The sequence below is a fragment of the Netta rufina genome, assembly GCF_964035555.1.
Source record: "Netta rufina genome assembly, chromosome: 15".
Lineage (NCBI taxonomy): Eukaryota > Metazoa > Chordata > Aves > Anseriformes > Anatidae > Netta > Netta rufina.
The window spans coordinates 4,750,303-4,776,005 of NC_140138.1; the positions used below are offsets into that span (position 1 = coordinate 4,750,303).

General features: G+C 41.6%; 1 protein-coding gene across 2 annotated transcripts; it reads left to right on the top strand.

Moving 5' to 3' along the window:
• The first annotated feature begins 6,731 nt into the window (after window positions 1-6,731).
• On the top strand, window positions 6,732-20,134 carry METTL22 (methyltransferase 22, Kin17 lysine). Of its 2 annotated transcripts, none has more exons than XM_084296104.1 (11): window positions 6,732-6,780; window positions 7,368-7,713; window positions 9,557-9,907; window positions 10,297-10,337; window positions 10,422-10,566; window positions 11,038-11,109; window positions 11,677-11,730; window positions 12,874-12,954; window positions 13,966-14,068; window positions 14,868-15,036; window positions 16,563-20,134. In XM_084296104.1, the coding sequence occupies exons 2-11, from the start codon at window positions 7,584-7,586 to the stop codon at window positions 16,596-16,598; spliced, it is 1,182 nt and encodes a 393-aa protein (XP_084152230.1). In that variant the 5' UTR covers window positions 6,732-6,780; window positions 7,368-7,583; the 3' UTR covers window positions 16,599-20,134. The 2 variants fall into 2 exon arrangements, with proteins under 2 accessions (XP_084152230.1, XP_084152231.1); XM_084296105.1 differs by lacking the exon at window positions 6,732-6,780 and adding an exon at window positions 6,802-6,942.
• The last annotated feature ends 5,569 nt before the right edge of the window (window positions 20,135-25,703 follow it).

A 25,703-nucleotide genomic window follows, 5' to 3' on the forward strand; every position in this document is an offset into this window, starting at 1 on the left:
CTGACCGTGGCATCCTCATCTGCTTGAAAATTCTGTAGTGCTGCACAGATTGTATCCCGTGATCTCATCTGCAACAGATTCTAGCAATTTTATTCTGAAAATTGCAGCAACAAAAAATTCTGTAGCATCACCTATCATTTTGCTTACTGTCTGCTAGGGAAGAATCTTCTGTCTGTGCAGAGACAGCATCATCCATGTCTAAATGGAGGTAGACTAATAGTATCTCTACAGAGATCTCTTACCAAGCAAGAATATAGGTTTCTAAACTTTTTTTCTTTTTTTTTTTTTTTTTGGGGGGGTGGGGGGGAACATCATCTTTCTAGTTACTGATTCACATATCCCATAGGCTCTGGGTCAATAAAACATTCCAAAAAAAAGCATATAACTTCAAATGTGTGTACATCAATAGTAATTCCATGATCAAAACCTAAATGAGACTAAAGTCTTCCAGAAGCGTGACTGTGGAATTATTTGTTGGAAGTACACTGTGAAGGTAGAAGTCAAGTTATGCTGTTCAAGGCTTCCCATTGCAGGGAGCAGCACTTCGATCCCAACAGGATATATGCTTTTATTTGCACAATGCCCTAAGAGGATAGGTCTGCCAGGACCTTGAAGAAGTGTGCCATGTTAGTTTACATCACAGTGCTTTCCCAAAGGAGAAACCTGTGTGCTTCTGAATTTAGTCACATCATGCTTAGGCATCTTCCTTTGGACTGGGGTGAACTTGAGTCTCAAGCCTTCCTGCTTTCACTGTGTGAGAATGGAATGTGGGAAGGCTTTGGTTATCCATGCTTATGCTTGGTGATGCCATGAAAAAGACTGAACTAAAGAATCTCAAGAGGCTGGTTTAGGTAAGCTTTGTAGTTAAGATTTTCCAAATACTTCTCTGTTTTCAGGCAGTACAAAACGCTCAATAAAGAGATTAGTCACATCTCATCCTTTTTGAAGTCCTTAAAGCCCCCCAAAAATACCTTTTTTATCTAGCCTTTCTTTGAATAGACAGATGGTAACTGTAAGCATGCCGGACAGTTAATCCATTGCTCTGAACGTACAAAGTGTTAGCTCAAGTATGTGAAAGAAAAGCTCCTGGTTTAGGCACTCTACTTCTAATCCTGCCTAACAATATCTGAAAATGATCTCCTTGTTGTTGTATTGAATATAAATTTTTCCAACATTTTCTTCTTTCATTTTTGATCTCCAGCACTGTAAATGACCCAAACCTCAATGCTGTTTTTATATGTCACTTCTCCCAGTTTGTAGTAAGGCCTCCAACTCACCTCAGTCCCCAGAGATAGCAGCACTGTTGCCCCATGGTGCATCCCAGCTTAAATGCTGTATTTAAACATATTAAAAAAAAAAAAAAAAAAGTAGTCTTGAGCCTCAAATCACTCAGTTACTCATGAAAGATGCCAGACATAAAAGATACGAGTATTGATAATAAAAAACAACAGCCTTCCTCATTTCTCTCCTCTTGCAAATTGTGTGCTCTGGAGATGAATTTGTGCAGCACTGGGTTGAATGCTGATGTGACCACACACAAAGTGCTGCATAAAACCCTGAGAAACACAATTTGATCTACTGGAAATTGTAGAAAACACAAAGTAAAAACGGAAGTTTGTGTTACTTAATCAATCAGGGATTTATTTAGCATGCGAAGCAGAAGTTGTGTAGCTTTTAAGCTGGTACAACAGGTGCTGATAACCTGAAACACTGAACAGGGACAGGCCTGGCATGGACAAGTAAGTTCAGGAAGACTGGGTATCAGGGCACAACACAAAGGCATGGCACGCTAAACAGAAAGAGCCCATCTGTCCCAACAGAAGGAGTTTAGATTGCAGTCTCTGTGTGGGCAGCCTGTGCCAGGGCTCTATCATCTGCCTGGTACAGAAGTGCCTCCTGGTGCTCAGAGGGAGCCTCCTGTGCTCCAGTCTGTGCCCACTGCCTCTGGGCCTGGCCCTGGGCACCGCTGAGCAGAGCCTGGCTCTGTGCACCCTGCGAGAGATCCCCGAGCCTCCAGTCCTCCAGGCTGAGCAGGCCCAGCTCAGTCAGCCTCTCCTCACAGGAGAGGTTCCCGTCCCTCCATCGTCTGTGTGGCCCTTCACTGGACTCTGTCCAGTGTGCCCAGGTCTCTCTCATACTGGGGTCCCAGCACGGGGTGCAGCACTCACTGAGCTGAGGGAAGGATCGCTTCTCTATCTTCTGGCTCTGCTTCAGCTCCATAACAACAGCATTCACAAACAGTGTATTAGCTGAAGTTTCACTTTCCCTGAATCCGCAGAACTTGGAATTTTCTATTATTCCTCCCATTGCAGGCTTTTCTACTAGCCATAGTCGCGGTACTGCAAAATCACAGTGTGTCACTTCAGCTATTCTTCATCTGACAGGCACGCTAGCAAAATCCTTTCTTTTGGTGTGATGGTATTTCAAGAATCTTTTCAACCAGGAATATCAAAGTAAGAATCTTGCTTTTACATTTCTAATGAAGAAGTACTGTTTTGCTTTGTAAATTGATGTGGTTCAGTTGAATTTGTTTTTAAATATTTTTCATGCGTGATTAACTTAAATTGAGAAAGCAGCTGGAAGATGACTTTTTATTTCTGAAAGCATAAATGCCTCTGTTTCCTTTTATGATGTCTTTAGGCTTAGAATCAAGTCCATTAGACAGGCCATTAGCAGGTTCATAGTTGTCCTTGAGCTCCACATCGGGCCAAACTAGACTGAATTAATTTGATTCTTCTTTGTTCTGATTTTATTTTTGGTGTTGGGATAGTTTTGTTTTGTGCAAATGCTTTATCATAGGCATATTGTTAAGTTTATGGACAGCTTCACTTATTTATTGCTTTGGCTTTGTTATTCCTTCAGCTTCCCCAGTAAAAAATACAAATGCATTTTCCATTCATTTGCACTGTAATTTGTATTTAAAATGAAATATGCCTTTGCACTTGTTTATACTACTAGTTCAAACAGATAAGCTAACAGCTGCTAGAAAGAGATGGACGTGAAATGTTCATAAAGAGAAAGTTCAGAATTGATAAATCTGGTAGAATGAAATAGGTATCAAGGTGACATTATCTTATGATGAAAAAATTCATATAGGCTAAACTGAGAGTCTTGGCTGCACTGCAGCGGGAACAATGGGGCAGATAGAGAGCAGGTGGTATGTGCTGTGACACGCAGCGTTACCTGCTTCGGGGCTAGGCCTGGAGACATCTGAATTAAATTGATTAATACATACAAGATTATGGAAACCAAACACTAAGCCTTCAGTCAGGGAAGGTTTGCATCTCAGGTGGATGCATAGTGGGTAGGAGGCAGAGACAATAAAGACCACACACGATGAGCATCACACTATTCTCTGACCCATTTGTTACTCCTTTTCTCTTTCCACTGGACTGATGATTTTTCAAGCCATGTTTGTCTAAGCAGATATTTGTTAGGGATCTAGTAAAAGCTTAGGCACAGATAAGATACAGCTACTTTGAGTGCTTTTTTTGTGTATAGCTCTTACATGCTGAATAATTTATCCTCTCTTTGCTGTGCATTCTACGGTGCACGTTTAAGTTGGCTGTGTTTGATGTAAACAAGTAGTGAAAACTAATTCCACGTATCTCCTTTCAACAGCACTGGTATAGTAGGATTGAAAGGATGGGGGCCGATGTATTTCTTCTTCCTGACAGCCTTCAGTTTGGTTTTGGTTTTATTTTTTGTTTTTACTGACCCGATGAAAGCACTGAATGTGTTTCTGTCTGCTAAGCATGTAATGAAAGAAAAGAAGACAAGCAAAGAGACAGTACAGTAAGTACTGGAAAGATACCATCAGCCATCAGGGATAAACTACTGAACAGTACAAGATCAGATAGATTTATTTGTAATGATAATTCGTCTGGTTATTTCTGTCTTAGAATCAGCTCTGTTCTCTTACACATTGCTAAGCAATTAGATTTGTCCCGTGATACATATTTTTCAGGGCTGTCTCTGGTTTTCCTCTTCTCTGAACCTCATGCAGCAGTGCTGGTGTTTCAAAAGGCATCCTGCAAGGACATTGTCCTATCAGTCCTACGGGCCATGAAAGGTTTGGGCGAAAATGGGATGCTCTGGGGTTGCCTTCTGTAAGCAAACTCCTAGTTCATGGGGCTGCGAGGAAGACATAAAATTGAAGTGCAATTGAAGTGCAAAGTTGTAGCAACTGAAAATTGAAGAGATTCCTTGTTAGACACTGCCATGAAAATGGTGAGGGAAGATGCAAACAATGTTACTAAAGAGAGAAGATTTTTATTTTTAAGACACAGGAAAAACAAGTATAATCCCTATGAAAGGGACAGTGCATCTTTGGCCTGTGAGCTTCATGCACTGTCTTCACCAGCGTTTCATTGTCACTCATGCTGCTGTTCCACACCAGCAGTTCATGACTAAGAACAGAGAATGGCAATTGAAATTAAAGGCAGCTAGTTTTCATTTTGCTTCTGGCAGGAGTAGCCTGGTCAGGGGCAAAGTACAGCACTGGGAGGAAGCGGGAGCCAGAAGTTTTGAGTGGATGCAGATGAGGTCATTTTGGTTGGGCCATTCTGAGTGATGACTGTAGTGAGTTCAGCGACTGTAGCTGTCCTGCTGGGAGTAGAAATTACAAGCCAGAGCTGGGAAAATGTAAGAAGAAACATGACTTTAATTTTTCTGTCACCAGATGTGGCCAGCCCAGACTTTGCTTTCCCTCCCACACCTCTCAGAAAAGGTAAAGTTTTTATAAACTAAATACCTTTACCAACTTCAAGGAGTTGTTGAGGTCACTAAGTTATTACTACACATCTGCATTGCTTCCAGAAGTGCACACAGCCAAAATCTCACTTCTCGGCGTGTCCTCATAACCTTTATGCTGCAGTGGAGAGGGAGGATGAGTGTTGAACCCATCTGCCTTCTGCTGTGAGGCATCCCTTCAGAGCTTCACAGGCATTTCTTGGTCTGAAGCTTTCCTCTTTTTAGGTGTATCCCTGCAGCTGTTACCAGCCCACAGCTCCTACTCATCCATGGACTGCCTTGTTGCTAAAGCCCTCTTGTGTGTAGTCCAGAAACTGCATCTGCACAGCTAGATTGTCAGCTAGCTGTCAACTGCATTAGAATGTCTGCAACCACACTGGCTCCTTTAAGATCTTCTACAGCCATTAGCTATTCCTGCTTTGCCTAATGATATTATCTATGTGAAACAAGGTAATTGCATTTTTTAGAAAATAAATTATAACAGCTCCATTTGTCATACAATATGCTCTTGTGTTTAAAACACCTGTGTAATGGAGTGAATTGCCTAACTTTTTAACTGCAAACTACAAACTTTGTCTGCACACCAGTAAAGCATCTCTTACTACAAACTGGTAAGATTTTGTGACAAATATCTGCTTTGTCTGCATGTTGTTAGTGCTTTATAGCAGTGGAGAATATGCCAGCAGAGAGAGACTGCAGTAATAACTTAACTGGCAGAGTATCACCACAGGAAGCAAATAATATTCTGGTCTTTCACAGGAGCCAGACAAAAGGAAAACAAATCTCCGAAGCATTTTGTCAGATATTCACCCACAGACACTCCAAGGAGAGATCTGAATGGCTCACTGTGTTTTCCATTTCATTACCACTTAGACTGTAAATACAGGGAAAGATTGCTACACTCTCTTAATAATTCTTAGTCTTTATAAATAGATGCAAATAACAAGAAACAGAAAGACGTCTAAAAATACAGACTTTGCATTACATTCCAAGTTTTTTCTAAGAGTATTGATTTAAAATCTTTCTTCGCTACGAGCATCCACTCAAGAAAAATACAAGGATCATGCGTAGCAACTCTATCATAGTATATAGTATCATATAGCAAGTAATTGATATGTAAATGTCTGCTTTTGAGACACGTCCTCCAGCAGTTAAGATAGGAACAGCTTGACTAGCCCTTGAAGAGGAACTGAGCTAGAATCCAGATAGGAGTTAGAGCATAGCTATGCCTGATGCTGCACAGAGACCGGGAACCAGAGGGGTGGTCAGCCCGGCCACCACAGCACATGGCACCCACAGGCTGCCAGGTGAGAGCAGCCTGTCCCGGGCCCTGCTGTGCCTGCCCCGGACCCTTAGACCCGAGGTGTGGGTAATAGAAGCTGCTAGTCAGCGGGTGCCTAACGCTACAAGTTGCCTACATCTCTTACTAGTTTCCCCAAGTGCTCTGGCACAGTGTTCCTGCTCAACACCAGACTCGGGCTTCTTTATTTTACCTGGCTCATTACACCTGGTGAAAACTTTGGGATTAAGCAAAGCTCCTGCCCCCAGTCAGTGCACGGCTGCCGCTGTTGCTCCATCTAACTCCACTGCGGCAGCAGCAGCTCTGACACTCTCCAGCTACAAAGCGCTCTGCCCGCTTGCCCCTTTGGTTTTGTTCTGTGCTGGCGTGTTTTGAAGTTTTGCATGGAACTGGGTATGAAGCGAGGCAGCGTAGCTCTGAGCCAAGTAACTAGCGGCAGTGGGGAGCGTGGGTTCACTGCCTAAGCGCTGGGGCTGCTTTAGGGACTGACAGAACTTAGCCGCTGGCGTCTCCTTTTGCCAGCGTGCCGCACCTCACCTCGGGCTTAGCGCTAATTACAGAACCTCAGCGCGAAGCCACCTCAGCGTTTGCTGTGAGGAGCTGCGCAGGGCTCGGGAGCGGGCACGAACGGCCCCGGCGTTTCCTCAGCGCCGCGGCGGCCTCGCGTCAGCTGCGCGCCGGAAGGGGCCGGCGGCTCCGCCATGGCGGCGGGGCCCGGGCTGCGGGAGGTAGCGGGGGGCGCGTGAGGGCCGAGCCTGCGGCCTCCGGGCGTGGGACGCGGTTCTGGGTTGGCGTCTGCGGCTCGGCGGCGCTTCGCGAGCCCCCCGCAAAACGCCCGGTTTGGGGCGTGTGGGGAATAAACGGCGCCTCTCGCCCCGTGTTCCCGGGGGGTCAGTCACCCGCTCGTGCCCCAGCGGAGCTGTGGGTGTGAGGGAACGAGGGCGGCTTCGGTCGTTTGTTTTCTGGGGGGAAATACAGAGCGGGGATGGCAGGCAGGGTGCCTTACCTGCTGAGTGGCAAGCTATGCGCTCAAATCATTTCAGTGAAGACTTGGCTTTGTCAAACTGTACATTTGCAATAACACTTCCTTTTTCACGGGTTTGTTAGTATTTAAGACTAGCTAATTAGCAGCTCTACTACCTAAAGTACGTGGTATCTGCCAGCAGGCTGCAGGTGACAGTTGGTACAGTGGAACATTGCTAACGAGAACATTGAAGCATTGCAACTTTATAGTCCAGTGAAACCATATTTTAACCTTCTAAAATGCTGCTGGAACAACACTATATAACTAAAAGCTGTCTGTATTTGGTTTTAGGTTGAATATCCAGATTCACAACTTGGTGTCGTATTGGAGCATGGGGGAGCTTGCACAACTGCAGCTTGCATGAGCTCTTCTCAGCACCTGCGTCGTGAGGTTGTCTCACCGAGCAGAGCTGCTGCCTGATGCCTGCTGACAGAAACTATTGGGTCTCTTCGTGACAGCACAGCACAGGAAACTGGTTACTGTAAATGTGCCTCTCACCAGCGTATCATGGGAGATGTGACAGAGAAGGAGATGGATAGCCTCACGTTCAAAAGTGACACTGTGCTTTCTGACGTTCACATACACTGTCCGAACAAGAGACATCTCATGGTACGGTTGAATGCAGTTGGACAACCAGGTAATGTGTATTTAGACTGATGGAACTGTATTTTAAGTATATTTGAATATCTTTGTAATGGCTGAATCCTCTTTTGAATGGTTGATAGTAATCAGTACATATTTTGCTCCGGCTAGAAGCAGAATTGCTTCCTGCTCAGTCTTTAGGAAGAGGGCTAACTGGATTGTCCTTGTGAAATTAAATACATAAATTAAAACTATTAATGTGGAATTTGTAGACAACCCATCTTAAAAAAAAAACACAAGTTACTTTCTGAGAAGAAGTAACCACATTAACCTTCACGACGGCTTAATTTTATTTATCTGTAATCTCAGGACAGCACCTTGGGAATCATGTTAAAAAGTTAGGATGTTTCTTACATGTAGACCAAAGCTGAGAAGCTATTGGTTTTAAATATTATCACTTAAAATAAAAAGATAATTATTCATGATTTCTATAAAATTTTTAAGTGATGATTTACCATTTGTTCCAGAGGAACCTAACAGCTTATTTATTTATTTGTTTGTTTGCTTATTTGCTTGTTTGTTTTTTTAAAAAAAAGCATTGACAAAGCTCAGTATAGCAATGGACTCACATTAGCAATGGCTTGTATAATTTGAAGAGTCAAGGCCGTAGTGAAAATGAATTGACAAATGAATGGCTCTGCCAGTTTGTGGGCTTCTGTAAGGTTGTCAGGGAAAATGACTTTGAAGCTGTTACTAAAATGTTCTGCAGAAAAGTATCTCTTGTGCTGTGACAAAAGTGTTAACCTAGTTGAGACTTTACAAATAAAAAAATCTTGCAGTTATTCTAGTGCATGCTAATGTAAAAAAAAAAAAAAAAAAAAGTATAAGAGACAAGAGGGTCAAAAGGCTTTCCAAGGAAGTAGAAACTAATTATGACCTTGATCAGGTCAAAATCAGGTAGTTAATGCTGTGATGTGTTGTCACAATGACTAGCATTCATTTGCTGTGATTCTTCTTGATGTGAAGATCCTTTCAACACAACAAAATGAGAGTCAGTGCTGTGTACTCTGAAATAAAGGAATTTTCCAGGTCAGAACTGGATAGCAGTGTGACAGCTTTAGCTTAACAAATGTGACAATAGAACTTCATACACTGTCGAGCTGTTGAAAGCAATAGTGGCAATTGGTTTCCCTTTGATAAGAATAAACACAATTGTAAGAAATTCTTAGAATCCTGCTGGTATTGACCTTTTTCACTGGTCATGTTCTTGCTTAAAAAAAAAAAAAAGTGATAGCATGTCAGTATGTTCAGCCTGAGCTGATACAAGACAGGTTGCCTATTTGTGCTGTCTCATTCTGCTTTAAGCTGATTTCAAGGTAGGAAGTTAGGTGAATCTCAAAAGATTTTTTAAATAGTAAAAGAAATTCTGTTTACTTTTTACTAGAACATGTTAGTTTCTTTTAAAACAGGAATTAAATCAACATAAAGATACAAATTGTAATTTATGATATTAATTTTTCTTTCAACTTGGTTTAAGCTTGTCTCAGCAGAAGTTCTCTTGAAGGATGTAAAAAAAGCATTCCTTTTCCCAGTTGCTAAAAGAGGTGTTATTATATCAGGTGAAAACATAAACTTGACTGAGTAGATGTTGAGTCAACCAGCAGACTGTGGAAGTGCTTCATTTATTCCTACTGTGACAGAAATTAGTAGCAGACATATTTCTTCCTAGCAAATAGAACTGTATTTCAATATACCTGTATGATTTGCAATCTTCTATATTTTTATAATATGTGAAATGCACATCAAAATGTCATGCATCTGGAAATTGGCCTACAGATTCTGTTCTTACCTAGTGCTAATCTTCAAATTCTTCCTCCTCCTGCTCCATGTTCTTGCAGTATTCCTGTCGTATTTCAAACTCCTTTGGAACACAGATGATTCAGCATCTGAGAAATCTGGAAGAGAAGCTACAGCTGAAAGGGAACACCAGTACAGCAGTGGAGATGAACAGTGTGACAAGGACAGGAATAATCTAAAAAATGAAAGGGAATCGAATACTGAAGGACTAGAAGCTCTGCTGGATGATGATGGAGACTTGGAAGTGGTCAGAAGACCTCGAAGCACTTCTGATTTAGAGGCGGAGGATCTTTCAAGGGATAGGGTATATCCTGTAATTCTGATGAAAGGGAAAGAAGATGCTTTTGAAGACGAAGAACAAGAATGCACTTGCACTGATGTTGTTAAAATAGGTAAATAGTAAGCTTATGTTCAAGGAGAAATGGGATAAGTATCTGTTTGGGTAAAACAAAAGAAAAATAGCTCTTATAAATTAAACAAAAGTAGTTACGTGAAAGGAGATAATAAACCAAATGTAATACTGTGATATTGTAAGTATTTTAAAAACAAACTGCTTTTCTCCAGAAGTGATTTGGGCAGTAGTATACCATAGGGGAATGTTTCTACTTGACTAGAGTGGGGTCTTCAGCATTATCTAGCATTACTATTTAAAATGAACAGTGGTTAGTTCTAGATTTAAAAGGGAAGCATGAACTGACTTTTCAAATTTGCTACTTCCTATGGAGCTTGATTTGAAAAATGTTTTAAAACAATTATTTCTGCTCCTCCTCCATTTTCACAGAGCATACTATGGCAACCCCCTTAGAAGATGTTGGAAAACAAGTAGGTATTGTACCTTGTATTATCTTGCTGTTCATGGATTGTGCTTCAGAATGTGCTCAGTGTAACTGCATCTCTTATCTGAAGGTCTGGCGTGCAGCTTTTCTTCTTGCTGACTACATTCTGTTTAAACGGGACATGTTCAGGTGTTGCACAGTACTAGAGCTTGGAGCTGGCACTGGAGTTACAAGCATTATCATGGGAACAGTTGCCAGCAGAGTTTATTGCACAGGTAAGGCACTTGCTTTTAATGAAATATTTTCATGAAACTCCACAAAGCAGTATTTTCATCCTGGGATTTTCATCCTCATCTATTCTTTTTTTAATTAATAATTTGTTATCAATGTGTATAAAATTGTGTTTATTGAAAAGTAGCAATAACTTTCACAACAGGATGAAAAAGCAGTAATATTTCTAGGTGCAAGCGTTTTAAAAAACAATATGTTGCTGTGAGTTAAGGATAGATTGCCTGTTAAAGTACAGCAACCTAATGTCGTTATTCAAGGATGACTCAGAGCTTAGTACTGAAAGACACAAGCAAGAAGAATGCTAGGGAAGCAGTTATCAAGGGAGAGAGTTGCTCTGAATTTTCCGTAATCTCATGAGCTTGACAGAAATTTAGAGAGTTAGTCTGAGAAGTTAGGGACACACGCAGCACATGTAAAATAATCTTATTTTGAATATTGTCACTGCTTCTTTCCAGATGTTGGTGACGATCTTCTGGCCATGTGTGAACAAAATGTTGCATTAAACAAACATTTGATGGAGCCAGGAGGTAAGTGCTGTGCAGTCAATACTTGTACTATTGCCTACCTGTGGAATTCCTTTGGGATTAATCAATTTAAGTCATTGGCAATGTGGCGTGTTTACATGTAAAATTAAACTTCTGTCTTGGTTAAAAGTCACTCATTTAGAAAGATAGAAGAAATCTATATGTGGTCCATAATGGGACAACTTCCTTTGGAAAAGAGCAAAATACTTGATCTTTCTTTGGTCAGCAGTTAAGACAAGCTGTGGTTCTAGTCATTGTGTTAGTTTCACTGAGGTACTTGGTGGATCACAGATGTCTAGGTGCCAAGGGTCATGTAAACAGAGTGTAAATGACAGAGGTGGAACTCTGAGAAGTATTTAGCAGCTGAGATATGTAGAAGAGAAAGTGGGGTGTTTCTGATCTTTAAGTTCATCTTACATTCCTTTTGTAAGGGGTAACTGGTTTTGTAAAGTAAATGATTTGATGTTCAACCTTATTTGTTTCATGTGTCCTCATAATACGTCTTTATCACTTGTTGCAGCACTGGCTGAAGGGCTGTTTGTGACTGTTGTGGTCTTTCTTCACCCACAGGAGGAGAAATTAAAGTAAAGGAACTTGACTGGCTGAAAGATGAATTCTGCACTGGTAGGTAGTTGTAACGGGTCCTTTGTGATGATTTTTTTTCCTCTCAAATCCATCAAGAAAAGTTCACTGTTTATGTAGTCAGCTAGCTAATGAGTAAGAAAAGGATTACTGATAGGTTGAGGATAGGTGAATAGTGGTTGTCCTTTGCTTAGTGAGATCAAAATTCAGAAGTGCAAATACAGTGTGTCATTATGTGGTGGTAACAAAATCCAAATACAATGACGTGGATTTGTATAATCCAGATTGTGATGTGATGGTATTGTGTTGCTTATGATGGCTTGCATACAAAACGATGCAAGGTGGGGGGGAGGACAGAAGATCTCTTGAAGGTGTGTAAATCTTTTTTCCAAATGTAGGGATGAATGTTTTATATTTTACATATTTGGAAAGAGAATACGGTTTGCTACTTTTAGTAAAAAAAGGCAGTTAATATGAGTAATTTTAAAAGTGCAATTAAAAGTAGTAAAGCAGATCAGTAAAGCTGTCTAGTAGTTACAAATATAGACCTTTTGTAAAAGAAATTTAAGGTCAACACAAAATTATAGCACTTGGGTGTATGAATCCTGCTTTGCTTTTTAGGTTTTGGTATCACTTAACTGTAGTAGTTCGATGTAATGATTCGAAAAATAGAACATCTAAGTAGGGAAGTAAAATCATCCTTTACACTTTCAAAAGCCTCTCTAGGACCTTAGAAATTTTCATGAAATGATAGCATTTAATACCGCTAGTTTAAAAGGCTGTGTGATCTTTAGACCATCAAAGAGAACATCTAAATTTTAACCAAGTCTAAATTTTAGAAAGCATAACTAAGCAGGAATCCTAATCAAATTTTGCATGAAAATGCATTTTTCTAGTTAAATCTGTGATCTTCCTACAGGGTAGTAATTGGTTGTAAATTTTTATGTCAAGGAAAACTTACTCGTGCCAATTGATCCTGAGAGGACTGGACATATGGCACAGAAAGCAAAGGACTGCAGGGAACTTAGGGAACAAATGGAGGCTGTGATTTCCCTGTAGTGGGATGCTCTGCTTGCTGAGTAGCAGATGAGCAGAGGAGTTAAAATGTTTGTTTGTTTGTTTTTAAGTCTATCAAACACTTGAGCCAGTTAACCCTGTACACCAAAGCCATCTTTGTTGTTACAGATCCGGAAGCTCTTTTTAGCTGGTCTGAAGAAGAGATTGCTGATCTGCATGACCACTGCACTGTGATAATGGCAGCTGATGGTATGAAAATGTAAACAGTAAGCTTTTTACATCAAACACGAGTAAATAACATAACCATGCCTATTTTGCTTTTTAAATCTAACAGATCAGATCCCTACGTAATTTGTCAAACCTCTGCCACATGTTCTTGTCTTTATTTTTTTTTAAACAATTATATTTACAATCTGAATTAGCAATGGGAGAAGAGACACTGAAAACATCCACTAACCTTTTCTTTCGTTTTATGTGGTAATTTTTTGTAACTAAATAAATTACTCAGAGAACATAATCACATATAAGTGATGAAATTGACTTTCAGAAAAAAAAGAGTTAAGTGTTGTTGTCCTACCTTTGTCTTTCATCAAATAACCTCTATACAAATAAAGATTGATGGTCAAAATCACGTGTACTGTAATGTGGAAAAGAAGTCTCAAGCATTGCACTTACCCTTAGAGTGTGTCCCTTCGGACATTTTTCACTTATTTTCCATTCTTGCTTAATGGAAAGAAAAAAGACGAGCTAGCTTATCTGTATAGAAAAACTTCTTTTAATATTTAAGTAAAGGAGGATTATTTTTAGTTATGATATTGAAAGATACTGGAAAACTGCCTTCCAAAGAGATACGCTCATAGTGGTATAATTTACTGCTTTTTTTATTCTTATTATTAAATAAAGGTGGCCCTATACACTGTGATATCATGCCTTTTTTAGCTTTGTGGTAAGATATTTCCAGGATGAGGGAGTTTTTGTTAAAGTTTTGTAAGTTGCCTGACGGAAGGGATTGCCATAGACAGAAGAGAAATCTTTAAGAACGTCTGACATAAAGAGCAGCAGTGGATATTGATATAGGGTCAGTTGTTGCCATTAAAAATATAATACTTCGGGATTTAGCTAAAATAATGACTTATAAAAAGCTCAAATGATGACTTATTTGATTAGAATGATTTAATTAAGGTTTGTTGTTGTTTCATGCCTGAGATTTAAGTAAGTACTACTCTTAAATGTACATACTCTGTGCTCTTTTTCCTGTAGTGTTCTATGATGATGACCTGACAGATGCCTTGTTCAGAACACTGTATAGAATCACACACAACTTGAAAAAATCTTGCACAGTTTTCCTAGCAATAGAAAAGAGGCAAGTATTGCCAAGAAGCACTAAAATTTTACATGCTTACCTTTATTTGGAAAAAAACCCTGATTTACTTGAAGGTTGTTTTATGATTATTGAATTGGTTGATCCAAGGCTGCAGTAAATGCATTTGGTTTTATACTTATTTAATTTTTATCAGTTCAGAATTTTACTTCCAGAAGAGTTTGGCTTTTGTGATCTTACTTGTGTCTTGCATCAGATAGATAACCTCTGTGCAAATAAAGGTGCAAATATGTGCAAATAGTTGGCTAGTCTGATCTGCAGTACTTGGTGTGTACTGTGTGTAAAGTGTGCTGTGTATTTAGGAGGTCATGGACTAAAGTGTCGAGTAGAGTGAAGGAGCTTAGAATGAGGACATAATCTCCCAGCCTGCATCCCTCCATAACAATTTCTCTTGTGTTTTCTTTTAAGGAATCTTTGTATGTTTTTGAGTACTCACATGTTGTAGTCCGTTCATGAAGTGATGTATACATAGTCCTTGTGTAAAGATGTGTAAGCAGTAGCTATTCATATGATTTGTTGCAAAGCGTTTCTCTAAGAAGCTAAATTAGTGATTTTGTTGAGGCAAAATGTGCTAAAATCAATGGAGAGCTTCATCCAAAACTTCCTGACTTATTGATAGCATGTCTCATCAGCTTTTTGGGGACAGCAGGGGTTACTTCTTTGACTGTGAGAGTTAATTACACTGAGAAGACCCACATTTGCCATTAGCTGAGGAAAGTCACATAGCTCTTTAAGAAACCAGTATAGGAGAAAGGTTTTAAATTAAATATTTTGTTGCCAGACTGAACTTCACTTTAAGACATATGGATATTACATGCGAAGCCTACAGCCACTTTAGAAATACTCTAAATGATCTGGAGAATCTCCAGGATGGAAAAATGAAATATATTGTGGAGCCCATTAAGCCTGATTTCTGCCAGTTTCTCAGTTATGAACGGATCGAGCAGTTGGTAAGTGGCATTCATTAAAATAAATGTAATGTGTTGGGCTAATAATCTCAAATTAGATTTTAGCTGTTTACTTAATATGAAGTAAGAACAGCAGAATAAATATTACCTTCTTATTTCCATTTAGCTGTTTATTATTTTAAAATAATTCTTGTCCGTGCTTACATAATCTATACTAAATTGACATAACGTGCCCTTTGCTATTATGGAGCAATACAATGGCTTAGATTGTTTCTTAACTTCTGAGGAAATGAGTGCAATTTCCGTTACTTTGTAAAATACATGTGTTGCGATTGACTAGAAAATGGACCAATATCTCTTTTCATTTATTTGCTTGTAAAAGAGCTTTCATTTTATAGTTTTTATAATTCCTTTCTCAGCTCAGGGTTAAGGTAATAATATTCTAATACCTGTGAAGAAGTTGATTAGTAGTAAACTTCTGGTATTCAGAAATGTATCACATACATTATTTCTGGTTTTCTAATTACATTCCAAGCATTCATGGTTCTCTCTCTCTATTTTTTTTTTCCTCAGTTGTCTTCTCTTATGAATATTGTGCAGGCTAGCTAGTAGCTTGCTAGCTTCTATAGTGATACAAATTAACTGACCTTTTGGGAGAATTTGCAAGTCCTATAGTGGATTGCAAATCTATTACCATGTAGTCAACGTGCTATTGCTTTGTCTACTACAGTACGTGTGCATAGTAAGATTCTGGGGACCACAGTTGTTTTGTGAGATTGATTTATTTTTCTAGTTAGTGCTTACACCTTCAGGTACCAAGTTTTGCACGTATGATTTATAACAACTTTTACAAGTGTAAAAATATAATACAGGTTATATCTAAATGTGTAAACTCGTTCCCTGCATACTTTCTATGGAAGGTTGCTACTGGTCTTTGAAATAGATGCATTTTTTAAAACACACATGTGTTTTTTTATTGTGAAGTACACTGCCACAATTCAAGATGTCATGGTGATGAGTATATGATAGTCTGATTGCTAATCTTTATTTGACAGGCAAAGCTTATACTGATTTATTCTACAAAAATGAAGTGCTCTGTTTTTCATCTTTGTTGTACAGTGGATTGAGAAGTGTGTGTGTGTGTGTATAAAACATGCACTTGTGGGACCTTGATTCCTCGGTACATCAAGTACTTTTTCAGTTGTATCTTTATTGGCATTATTGGAAGCATTTGTCAACACAGGCTAAGATAAGAGCAAGATTCTCAGTCAAAATACTGCAGAAAATTATGTAGACCAATGAAATAATTTTAAGAAACTACCTGAATTATACTACTTATTATTATAAAATATAATAATAATAAAATCCATGCTGCAGGAATAAAGGACTCAGTTCTGTTGCTCTGTCTCAAGGACAATTTGGTGGTCATTGTAAGAGACTAGAGAGCTGGATTGACTATAAAGCATAGAGTGTGTCTTAAAAGTTGTGTTAAAGTGTGCATGTTTAACATTATCAAATAACAGTCTGCTGGCCTGAGAAATTAACTATAAATATTTTTTCTCGTATAGGAATTGTGGAAGATTATTGCTGATCAGCTAACGTGACAGGGACATGAGAAAATAGAAGATACTTATCTAAGGACAATGACCTTTTTTTTCCAGTGTTTATTAAAGAAAAAATCCTGCTGGAACTGAGTTCTCAGAAAGTAATTCCACGCAGATTTGCCTTACCTCAATAAGTTTTTGTTTTGGCACTTAGGACATAGCTTCTTTGCTTCTGTTATGAAACTGGTTAATGTTGATCTTCTGAGTACATGAGAAGCTGGCTGTGGCACGGTACTGTCAGCTCTCCGGGACTGATGGCTTAGGTTTTAGATTCTGACAAAGAGGTATTTAACCTTGTTTTGTGTGGCTGATTTGCAGATGTCATGCATATTCCCCTTGGGTTTTCTGAACTTGGACACTGTTCTGTCTTATCCTGAGTTGCGCATTATTATATGTATTTATGGACACTTGTGAGACAGTCCTCTGTCATGAACTTTTCTTTAAACAGTCTGTTTATGAAATGTAGTTCTTTGGGTTTGGTTTGCATAAATCATGCTAGTTAGGGCAACTGTCTCAGCTGAAAAGAGACAAGATGCATTTAGTCTGAGCCTCTAAAAATGTTCCACATAGGTCTCGGAGCCATATTATCCTGCTAGCATTTTAAGCTATTCTGTGCTCGCCAGGTTGAGGATAGGAAGGTGCCATGTGATGTGACCTCCCCCTCTTTAAAAGCCGGAATTCAGAATGTATACATGTGAGGCAGGGGACAAGGAGGTGACCCACAATGTCTTGCCCATGAGGGGCTATCAGTGCCTTAGCTTTTGGATTGAAGTACAACATACTTATCGGATCTCTCCTGAGTTATTAATGAAACCAAAGTTCACAGTATTTGTACTTACTATAAATGTTACGTGTCCTATCATGTTTATATCACTTGCCATATGTACACTATCACTCAAATTCTTGTGCCTACTGGATTCTTTAGCATTACAAGAATGTTATGATAAAGCTGTCCCAGCCCGTGACTCGTGGGAGTGTGCATACATTACATTAGAAGCATCTGGTTGTCTTCTTGGAAGTCTGTTCTACATTTGGTTTAGTTTGGTTGGTTTAGGTCAATTATTTCATAACCTTAATGCTCATCTACATGAAGGCATACTTGTTCTATTTTTCATGTTGTTTAACGAGGTGAAAGGTCATTAGATGAAGATGGCCTTTTCCTTTGAGTATAGCCAAAGTAAAAAATACGTTATGTTGGTGTATACCTGCCTAGATTATTGTAGAACTCTCTCAGAACCCTCATTTAAAGCTGAATGATAAAACAAAAAAACAAAACCTTCTATCTTAATCCAAAGATTCCGAAACCAGAGTTCTGGGTTTTGGTGCATAGTGGTTTTGGCAACATGCCACCTCCACTGTCCTAAATGAGCATCTGAACAGTTAGAACCTAAGCCATAGACTAAATCAACTCTGTGGGTAGTTTATGGACGTTTCACAGGGGTGGTTCATAGACTAAGGGAACGATACGTGGGTATAAGTTGAAGGATAGTTAATCAGTGAGCACATACTGGATAAGGTGGGACCTGAGCATAATGTAAATGGTGTGGAATGAGGGGTGGATATTTTACCGGCTTTGTCTGGGATAGAGTTAATTTTCTTCGTAGTAGCTTGTGCTATGTTTTGGATTTGTGATGAAAACAGTATTGATAGCACACTGATGTTCTAGATGTTGCTGTGCAGTGGTTACACAGCATCAAGGTCATCTGTGTTTCTCATGCTGCCCTGCTGGTGAGTAGGAAGGGAAGGGGACGCAGCCGGGACTGCTGAGTGCAGCTAACCAAAGCCATGCTCCATACCGCACGGTGTTGTGCACAGTAGTAAAAGCTAGGGGAAAGGAGGAGGTGGGAGGGACGTTCCGAGGTACGGTGTTTGTCTTCCCGAGTTGCCGTTACACGTGGTGAGTCCCAGCTGTCCTGGAAATGGCTGAACACCAGGGGGAAGCAGTGAATGAGTCCTTGTTTTGCTTTGCTTGTGCACGCAGCTTTTGCTTTACCTATTAAACAGTATTTATGTCAAACCATGGATTTTTTCATGTTAACGTTTCCAGTTCCGTCCCCCATCCACGTGGGGGAGTGAGAGAGCAGCTGTGTGGTGCTGAGCTGCCTACTGGGGTTAAACCGAAGTTTGTTTTGCAGTGATATTAACTGTGACAAATTAACTGAAGAAAACTGTTTTTAATGTAGCTGCTCATTTAACTAGCGATTTTCTGAAGGTTATAGCAAGAGATGAGTGTGAACTGATGTGAAATAGTGTATGTAGTTAAAGAAGAGTTTTACTTGCATGGGAATTCTGAACTCCTTTGGAATTATCAACGGAAATTCATCCAGGTAGGGGGGTACTCGAAATCTGTTCAACATAGAATTCAGTCACTTTACCACAACTGGCTTAAATTAGCATCTTAAAAATATATACACACACATACATTAAAAAAAAAAATAAAATAAAATAAAATAAAATATATATATATACACACATACATACACCTGTGTCTTTGTTTGAGTAAATATGAACATTGCTGCTGCTTGGGAAGCAAGCTGGAATAGTTTCCTCCTAAAGACATAAAGCTAGTCTTTCTGTTGAAGGGAAACAACTTCTTTGGGGGATCGGTGACTGAGGTCTCTGGTCAGCTTGCAAATTTGGATGTGACACTTATCACTAATGATAAGGAATAGTCAAAACCAGGCAGTAATTCTAAGAACACAAGAATTGCAAAGAGTGTTAGAATGCCTTGGCTTTGCAATATAAATGAGAGAGAAATATAGGCTGACCTGCCAGGGAACTGGCTGCTGCTACTTAAGGATACTTAGTGAGGACCTTTTCAATTTTGTTCTTAATCGCGCTTTAAATAGGTCTGACATGGTAGTATTTTTTTAGAACTCATCACATGAATTTACACCTTTTTTGTTAGGATGATTAAAAGTGGAAAATTGCTTGGTGTTAAGCATACAGATCATGACTGGAAATCAAGTTAGTGCCTAAAATGATAATATTTCTGGCATGTTACCTGTATGTATATGATCAAGATGGTGTTGTGTTTTTTTCCTAATAAAGCGTGATTTTCTTAAAAATGGTATGCTTGTGGGGTGGTGCATCTGAATTCTGAAAAATTCCAACAGGTAATGTTCTTTGATTTTTGCCAGTCCTGTCTTATAAGTGATTTTTTGCTGTGTGTTAGATGCAGTTTGCCATGATTCTAAAATCAGAAAAGAGAAAATACGCTGGGGGCAGGGGAGTGTACTGGTGTGTGGACAGCGCTCCAGTATAAATTGCATGTGGCTTTCAGGTCCTACAGAAAAGTCAAAGTATTCAGCATCAGTTTGGATTGTCTTGGACTTGTGAGCTACAAGGAAAGAGTTTGCACATTTTATTGTCAAACACTTAAGAGCTCTGCTGGCTTACTCATACATTTCTTTTTGATCACCTTGTAGTGAGTAGGAAAATAAAAAGGTTTCTTTTTTTATTTGCAAACCAGTAAATGTTCCTAGTCTGTGTCACCCATTTCAGCACTAAATGTTTCTACTCTTCTGTGGAGTTGAGACTGGAAAGGTTTCACACAGAAAACCACCTTACTCCTCAGCTAAGTAAAGGTGGTCGGCTCCTGGGACACCTCTGCTGCTGGCTGGTCAGCCAAACACATGGTGAGGGTGGAGGGCAGCCTGCACAACCCCTGCAGGGCAGTGCTTCTGGTGAGGGAGCAGTGTCCTGCTTCTGTTGGGAAGCAGAGTAATAGTAGATACGATCTTCTGGTAGGATTTTGGTTGGAAACAAACTGACTTTTCTTCTGTCCCTCATCTGTTTTGAAATAATACGCCTGTCCTTGGTCCCCATGCTCAGATGAAGATGCCTAGCATCCCTGTCCTTCTCTCTTAAAAGGAACACAGATGACAATTCTAGATACTGGTCAAAAGAAGAATTTGATGTGACGTTTGAATGAGCCCTGCAAGTTGGTAACGTTTCTTTCTTTTCATTCTTGGTCGACGTGAAACTCAGCAGCTCTGTTGTGAACTCCTGTTTGCAAAACTAAACTTCAGTGTGTCTTTTTGTATTAGAAAGAAAAGTTACATGAGATAATTGCTTTATTAGAGGCATTATAGATGTTTATTAACTTAGTTCTCACATGTAGGTGGCTATTCATACATCATACTTGCAGCTCCATCTGCTGTGCAACACTTTGAGTCAAAACATTTTGCAGCTTGTTAAACACCCTTGTTGTTAAACACTCTGTTCTTTTCTGTTTTAACAGTATTGTGGGTTTGTGTAACAGTTTAGGTTGAATACACAGTTCTGCACTTCTGACTTGCAGATGTGTGTGTTAGAGATGAAATGACTGTGGAAATAATCACAAGAAAGGCAGTGTGTATTTACTAACTTTTTAATGGTACTTTTAGGATGCTGCCTCCAGCAGTTTGGGATTCTCAGGCAACATTTTAGGGAGTAGCGGACATAAGGTCTGGTCTGTGCTAGGAACTTGTCATTTGTTAGAAAATCAGAGCTTAAAGTGGAGCTCCAAGTTATAGCAGCTAAATTTCATGAGATCAGCTCTTTGTTGTTTTAACTTGACTGTTCTGGTGAACTTTCACGTGCACCACTGGTTCCACTTGGTTTGCGTTTTCACCAGAGACTTGAGGGTCTATCCCTCACGGCTGCCTTTCTGTTATTTTTCTTTTTTTTTTCCTCCGTTCTTATGGTTGAATTTCTGTTTTGCAGTGTTTGTTTTTTTTCCATTGTGGTGGACATCTTCATGAAAACTGAAGAAAATTTTGTGAGCTTGAGATTTGTACTCTGTTTCATGTAAAGATCAATAAGCCAGCGGACTCCAGCATCTTTCCTTAGCGAGCCAACGTAATGCTGGACTGTCTCCAGTGGGGTAGCACAATGTGCTCGGAGTAAATTGTGAAATCGATTGTTTCGCAACAATAAAAATGACTGGAGTTGATTTTGGAAAACCTTAAGTGTACGTTAGCAGAGACCTTGCAGTATTAAATGATGTTATAAACGTCCATCTTGCTGTTTCTGAAACACAGACCTACCTCTTGCTAGAGATCTTAAATAGAATAAAGAGAAGGGAAATAGCAAAGTGGATAATACAATACATATACAATAATATAACACATATATAATAATACAATATAATACAATACAATAGTGCAATAGTAATTATTGTATTTTTCCTGGTCCTTTACAAATAAATCATGTTAATTATACAAATAGAAATGAGAGGAGTCCTGGTGAGACAATGAGATTCCCTGAAATGAGGGGGAGATTCACAGAAAGAATCAAAGAAAATCCTAGAAACCAGCACAGGGAATTAATTCTTGGAAAGCCAGTGGGACTTAGAGGGGTAGGAGCAATCCTACAGAACTGAGGGAAATCTTAGAAAGTAGCACTGGGCTTTCCATGAAAAGCCAGGAGTTGGGGGGATCAGGGTGGGGGGTGCAGTCCTACACAGCAAAGTGGGGTTTGTCAGGAAGCAGCACAGGAAACTCCTAGGAAGCAATGGGATGGGGAACTTCTGAAAACAGTAGGGGAAATTCAGGAGCCCAAATTTCTAGATTATGCATACAAGTAAACAATGTATGATTTATTTTTTTTCTTTAATGTCCTTTTATGTAGAGGTAGCAGCCTGCTAAAAGATGAAGATATAAGTAAATGTCTTTTTGGAGAGAGAAGAGGGTAGGTTGCTGGGGACAAAATGAGGAAGCAAGTCCTCTGTTTTATTCCATCTGTGCAGTTGCCTCATTCCTTGCAGTGAGAAAGGCACTTTTGGAAGCCGATTTCCACGTGTGCTGAGGTTTGGCTTGCTTGCCTTTGAAGATCCCTAGTTCAGCTGATGGGCTATGGGGCTGTAGCTGAGCCACACACAGCCTGTGCCTGTCTGAACTGTGATCACTGTAGGGTATGCATCATGTTTTGCTCTGTTAGCTACAGGTCACAGGTACAGTCTTAAATCATGCTTTATTTTGATATAAGAATAGGCAGCTGCAGTAGAAGCAGTCCTGCTTTCAACCCCCTTGGACTTTTTTTTTTAATTATTATTTTACTTGTATATTTTCCACTTCCATAATTTTGGTTATAGCAGTTTTGCAATCTGAGTCAGTTTTCGAATCCAAGGGCATCTAATTGCAGGTGTATTTCTCTATTAGCTCAATGAACTAATCCAGCTGACTCCTGTGTTCCTGTACAAGGTCATCAGCAGAATTTTGTTGCTGAGGTTACAACGAGCAAGCAGACCACGTGTTCTGAAGACAATGGATTGCTGGGTTGGCTTTGGAGTTCCACGAAACCATTCTCCTAACAGGTGTGGATGAATGCACCAGCACATGGCATTTTAGGAGCTGTATTACTTGTAGTCAGGTTGCCAGAAGTGCTGATGCCAGATGCTGCTGTTGCTTTTAGAGGCAGTTTTTGGTGCTGAGTGTTGGGTCTAGAAAACTAAAGATTGCTTCTGAAAGATGGATATTGAATTCCTCTGTATCTGCTTGTTGTGAAATGTTAAGAACAGTTGCCTGTCATAAACTTCAAGAGATTTTTTTGAATATAAAAGTAAATTGAGAATTATTCTCTTTGTGCTTATAAGATGTCTTTAAGATGCAGTTCAGCTTGTGAGTGTGGTGGTGGTGTTGGTAACCTGGAAAACACAGCTGGCAAAAAAAAAAAAAAAAAAAAAAGCTTTTCTGTATATTAATCCCAAAGGGAAGGGACTGAAAATGTGTTAAGACCCATGCGATGTGACATAGAAAATTGGGAAGGAATGAAGGTAGGAAGTAATACTTGTCCATTTCTCCCTGCATTTTGAAACGTGATTTCGTTCATTTGATGACACGGTCAGTGAGAAGCTAATTATGGTTTAGCAAAAACAATCAGGCTCAAGTCTTGAATGAGATTTGTGAAAGCTGCTGCAAAGAAGCTGCTTCTTTTCTGCTTCTTCCATGTCTAGTTCAAGTCCTGTTCCTTCCTCGCTTTTTCTTACCTTCTAGAGAGAAGATTATTTAGTGGTTTTCACAGGACAAAATATAATTTGTTGATTTAATGTGCTGTTACCTAAAGACTGACCAGGTGAGCACATTGTGTTGTGCACAGCTAAAAGAAAATAAAGAGAAGTCCCTAGCTTATACCACACTGAAAGCTGGTGCATTAGCAGGGTGAAGGTTCATCCTGAAGGTCCTGCCACGAGAGGGCCAGAACTCTGTGGCGTTTCCAACAGGTCAGTCAGGTGTGTGGGTACAGTGTGTTGCCTCAGAGGTGGCTTCTTCCAGCAGATGGCACATGGAGTTCCCTTTAACAATACCATCACCCAAGTAAGTCACAACATCTACATGTGTGTGTGATTACGGATTGCTTGCCTAGGCCGGTCTGAGAAGTGTCTGGAGGAGGAGATGTAAAGGGACCTTCAGCAAGCTGAGCGTGCTCTGTCAGCTCCTGCTTCCTTTGTAGGAGGGCTTTTCTGAGGTACAGGTAATGGCAGTAAGTTGTACTGTGTAAAAGTTATCTTCGTTTGACGGGTGGTCTTTTTCACTGGTTTCTTATTATTAGTAATAATTCCAAAAGAGCGTGAGTCTTGTTTTATGTTTTTGTTCCAAGGGTTTGAGCAGATCAGGCAGTGCAAATAATAACAGCACCAGCCATAAAGAAAGCGTGTTCTTTGGAAAAAGAAGACAGTTTAGCAATGTATGGCCCAAAGTTGCCTTCCCAGTCTCTAAGTGCAGCGTGTTGCTAGCACAGGAGCCCGTGCCGTGTGCTCCCTTGGGAGCTTTGGTTCAAGCGGATCAGCTCTCCTCCGCTCCTCGAGAAACGCCGTTCGTTTTCCCGTTTGACTGGGGGGGAAATGCAGTGGGTCAGATGGGGACTAGTGTGATGGCAGTTGATAATTATTGACATTAACTCCTGCCTCAAGGCTGAGGGCAATAACGCGACGTTGGCAAGCAGGCGAAGGGTGATCTGGGCAGAGGCAGCGTGAGGGGTGCTGTGAGGAGCAGGGGTCGGGCTGGCGGGCAGCGGCCCAGCCGCCGGCTCCCTCGCAGCCTTGTGCTGCCGGCTGGTCCTCGCCGTGACGGGCTGCGAGGGCGGCGAGAGCTCTGCCCGCAGGGGCCGGCAGCTGCTGGAGGCGAAGGGGCCGGGGCGGCTGAGGGGGCTGCGGGGGGGAGGCGCGCTCCCGCTCCTCCCTCACGGCCCCTGCGCGCCGCCGGGGGCGAGCCGGAGCCGCGCGCCCCCATTGGCCGTGGGGGGCGGTGGCGGCGGCAGCGATTGGCTGCGGCGCGCCGGGGCGGGGCAGGGCGGGACGCGGCGGCGGGGAGCGAGCGCGGGGCCCGGCGCGGGCGGGAGCTGCGGAGCCCCGCGGGTACGGTGAGACCCGAGGGGGGGGGGGGGGCGGAGCGGGGCGGCCCCTGCGCGGCGGCCATGGGGGAGGGGGGGCGAGGGCTGCGGGGCCGGGGGGAGCCGCGCCGGGCTGCGGGGCTCGGGGCTGGGGGCGCTGCCCCGGGTGGCCGCGCTGGGAGCCCGGAGCCTGCTGCAGCGGCGGGGCCGGCGGCTCCCTGCGGCCCCGGGGGCGAGGCTGGGGGCGAGGCGGCTCCCCCGTTGGCGCTCCCGGTCTCCGGGCGCTGCCGCGGTCGCCGAGCCCGGCGGGGAGCGGACTGTGCCCCGGGGTCCAAAGGCGGGGCTGCGGGGCGCGGGCAGCAGCAGCCGCCGGCAGCGTGCTCGGGAGCCCGGACGAAGCCCGGCGGTGCGGGAGAAGGTTCCAGAAGGGTTCCCAGCGCCGTACGGAGCGGGTCAGCTCTGGAATCCCGCTAACACCGCGATATTCTGCACCCCTGGAAAACGGGGGGTGCGGAGACACAAGAAACCCCAGCTGGAGCTGCGCTGGGTTAACGCACGGGCTGACCGCTTGCACGGGTTGTGGGGATGAGGCACGGCACAGCTGCGTCAGGGCCCGGGCAGTGCTGGGTTTGGGGACGCGCTGTACAGCCAGGGGTCGGAGTGTCCGGGGGCACTGAACTGGACCAGAGGGTGGAGGTGGAGGTGGGCGCACAGCGGGCGGTGAGCTTCCGTGGGTGCCCTGCTGGCAGCTGTGCTGCCCTCGGAAGAGGAAGGTGTCCAGGCAGGGGCTGT

Excerpts from the sequence above, each read along its gene's own strand:
- METTL22 (XM_084296104.1), top strand. The coding sequence starts at position 7,584 with ATGGGAGATGTGACAGAGAAGGAGATGGATAGCCTCACGTTCAAAAGT. Across the intron at positions 12,955-13,965 it reads TGTGATAATGGCAGCTGATG|TGTTCTATGATGATGACCTG; the intron begins GTATGAAAATGT and ends TTTTTCCTGTAG. Across the intron at positions 14,069-14,867 it reads TTCCTAGCAATAGAAAAGAG|ACTGAACTTCACTTTAAGAC; the intron begins GCAAGTATTGCC and ends TTTTGTTGCCAG.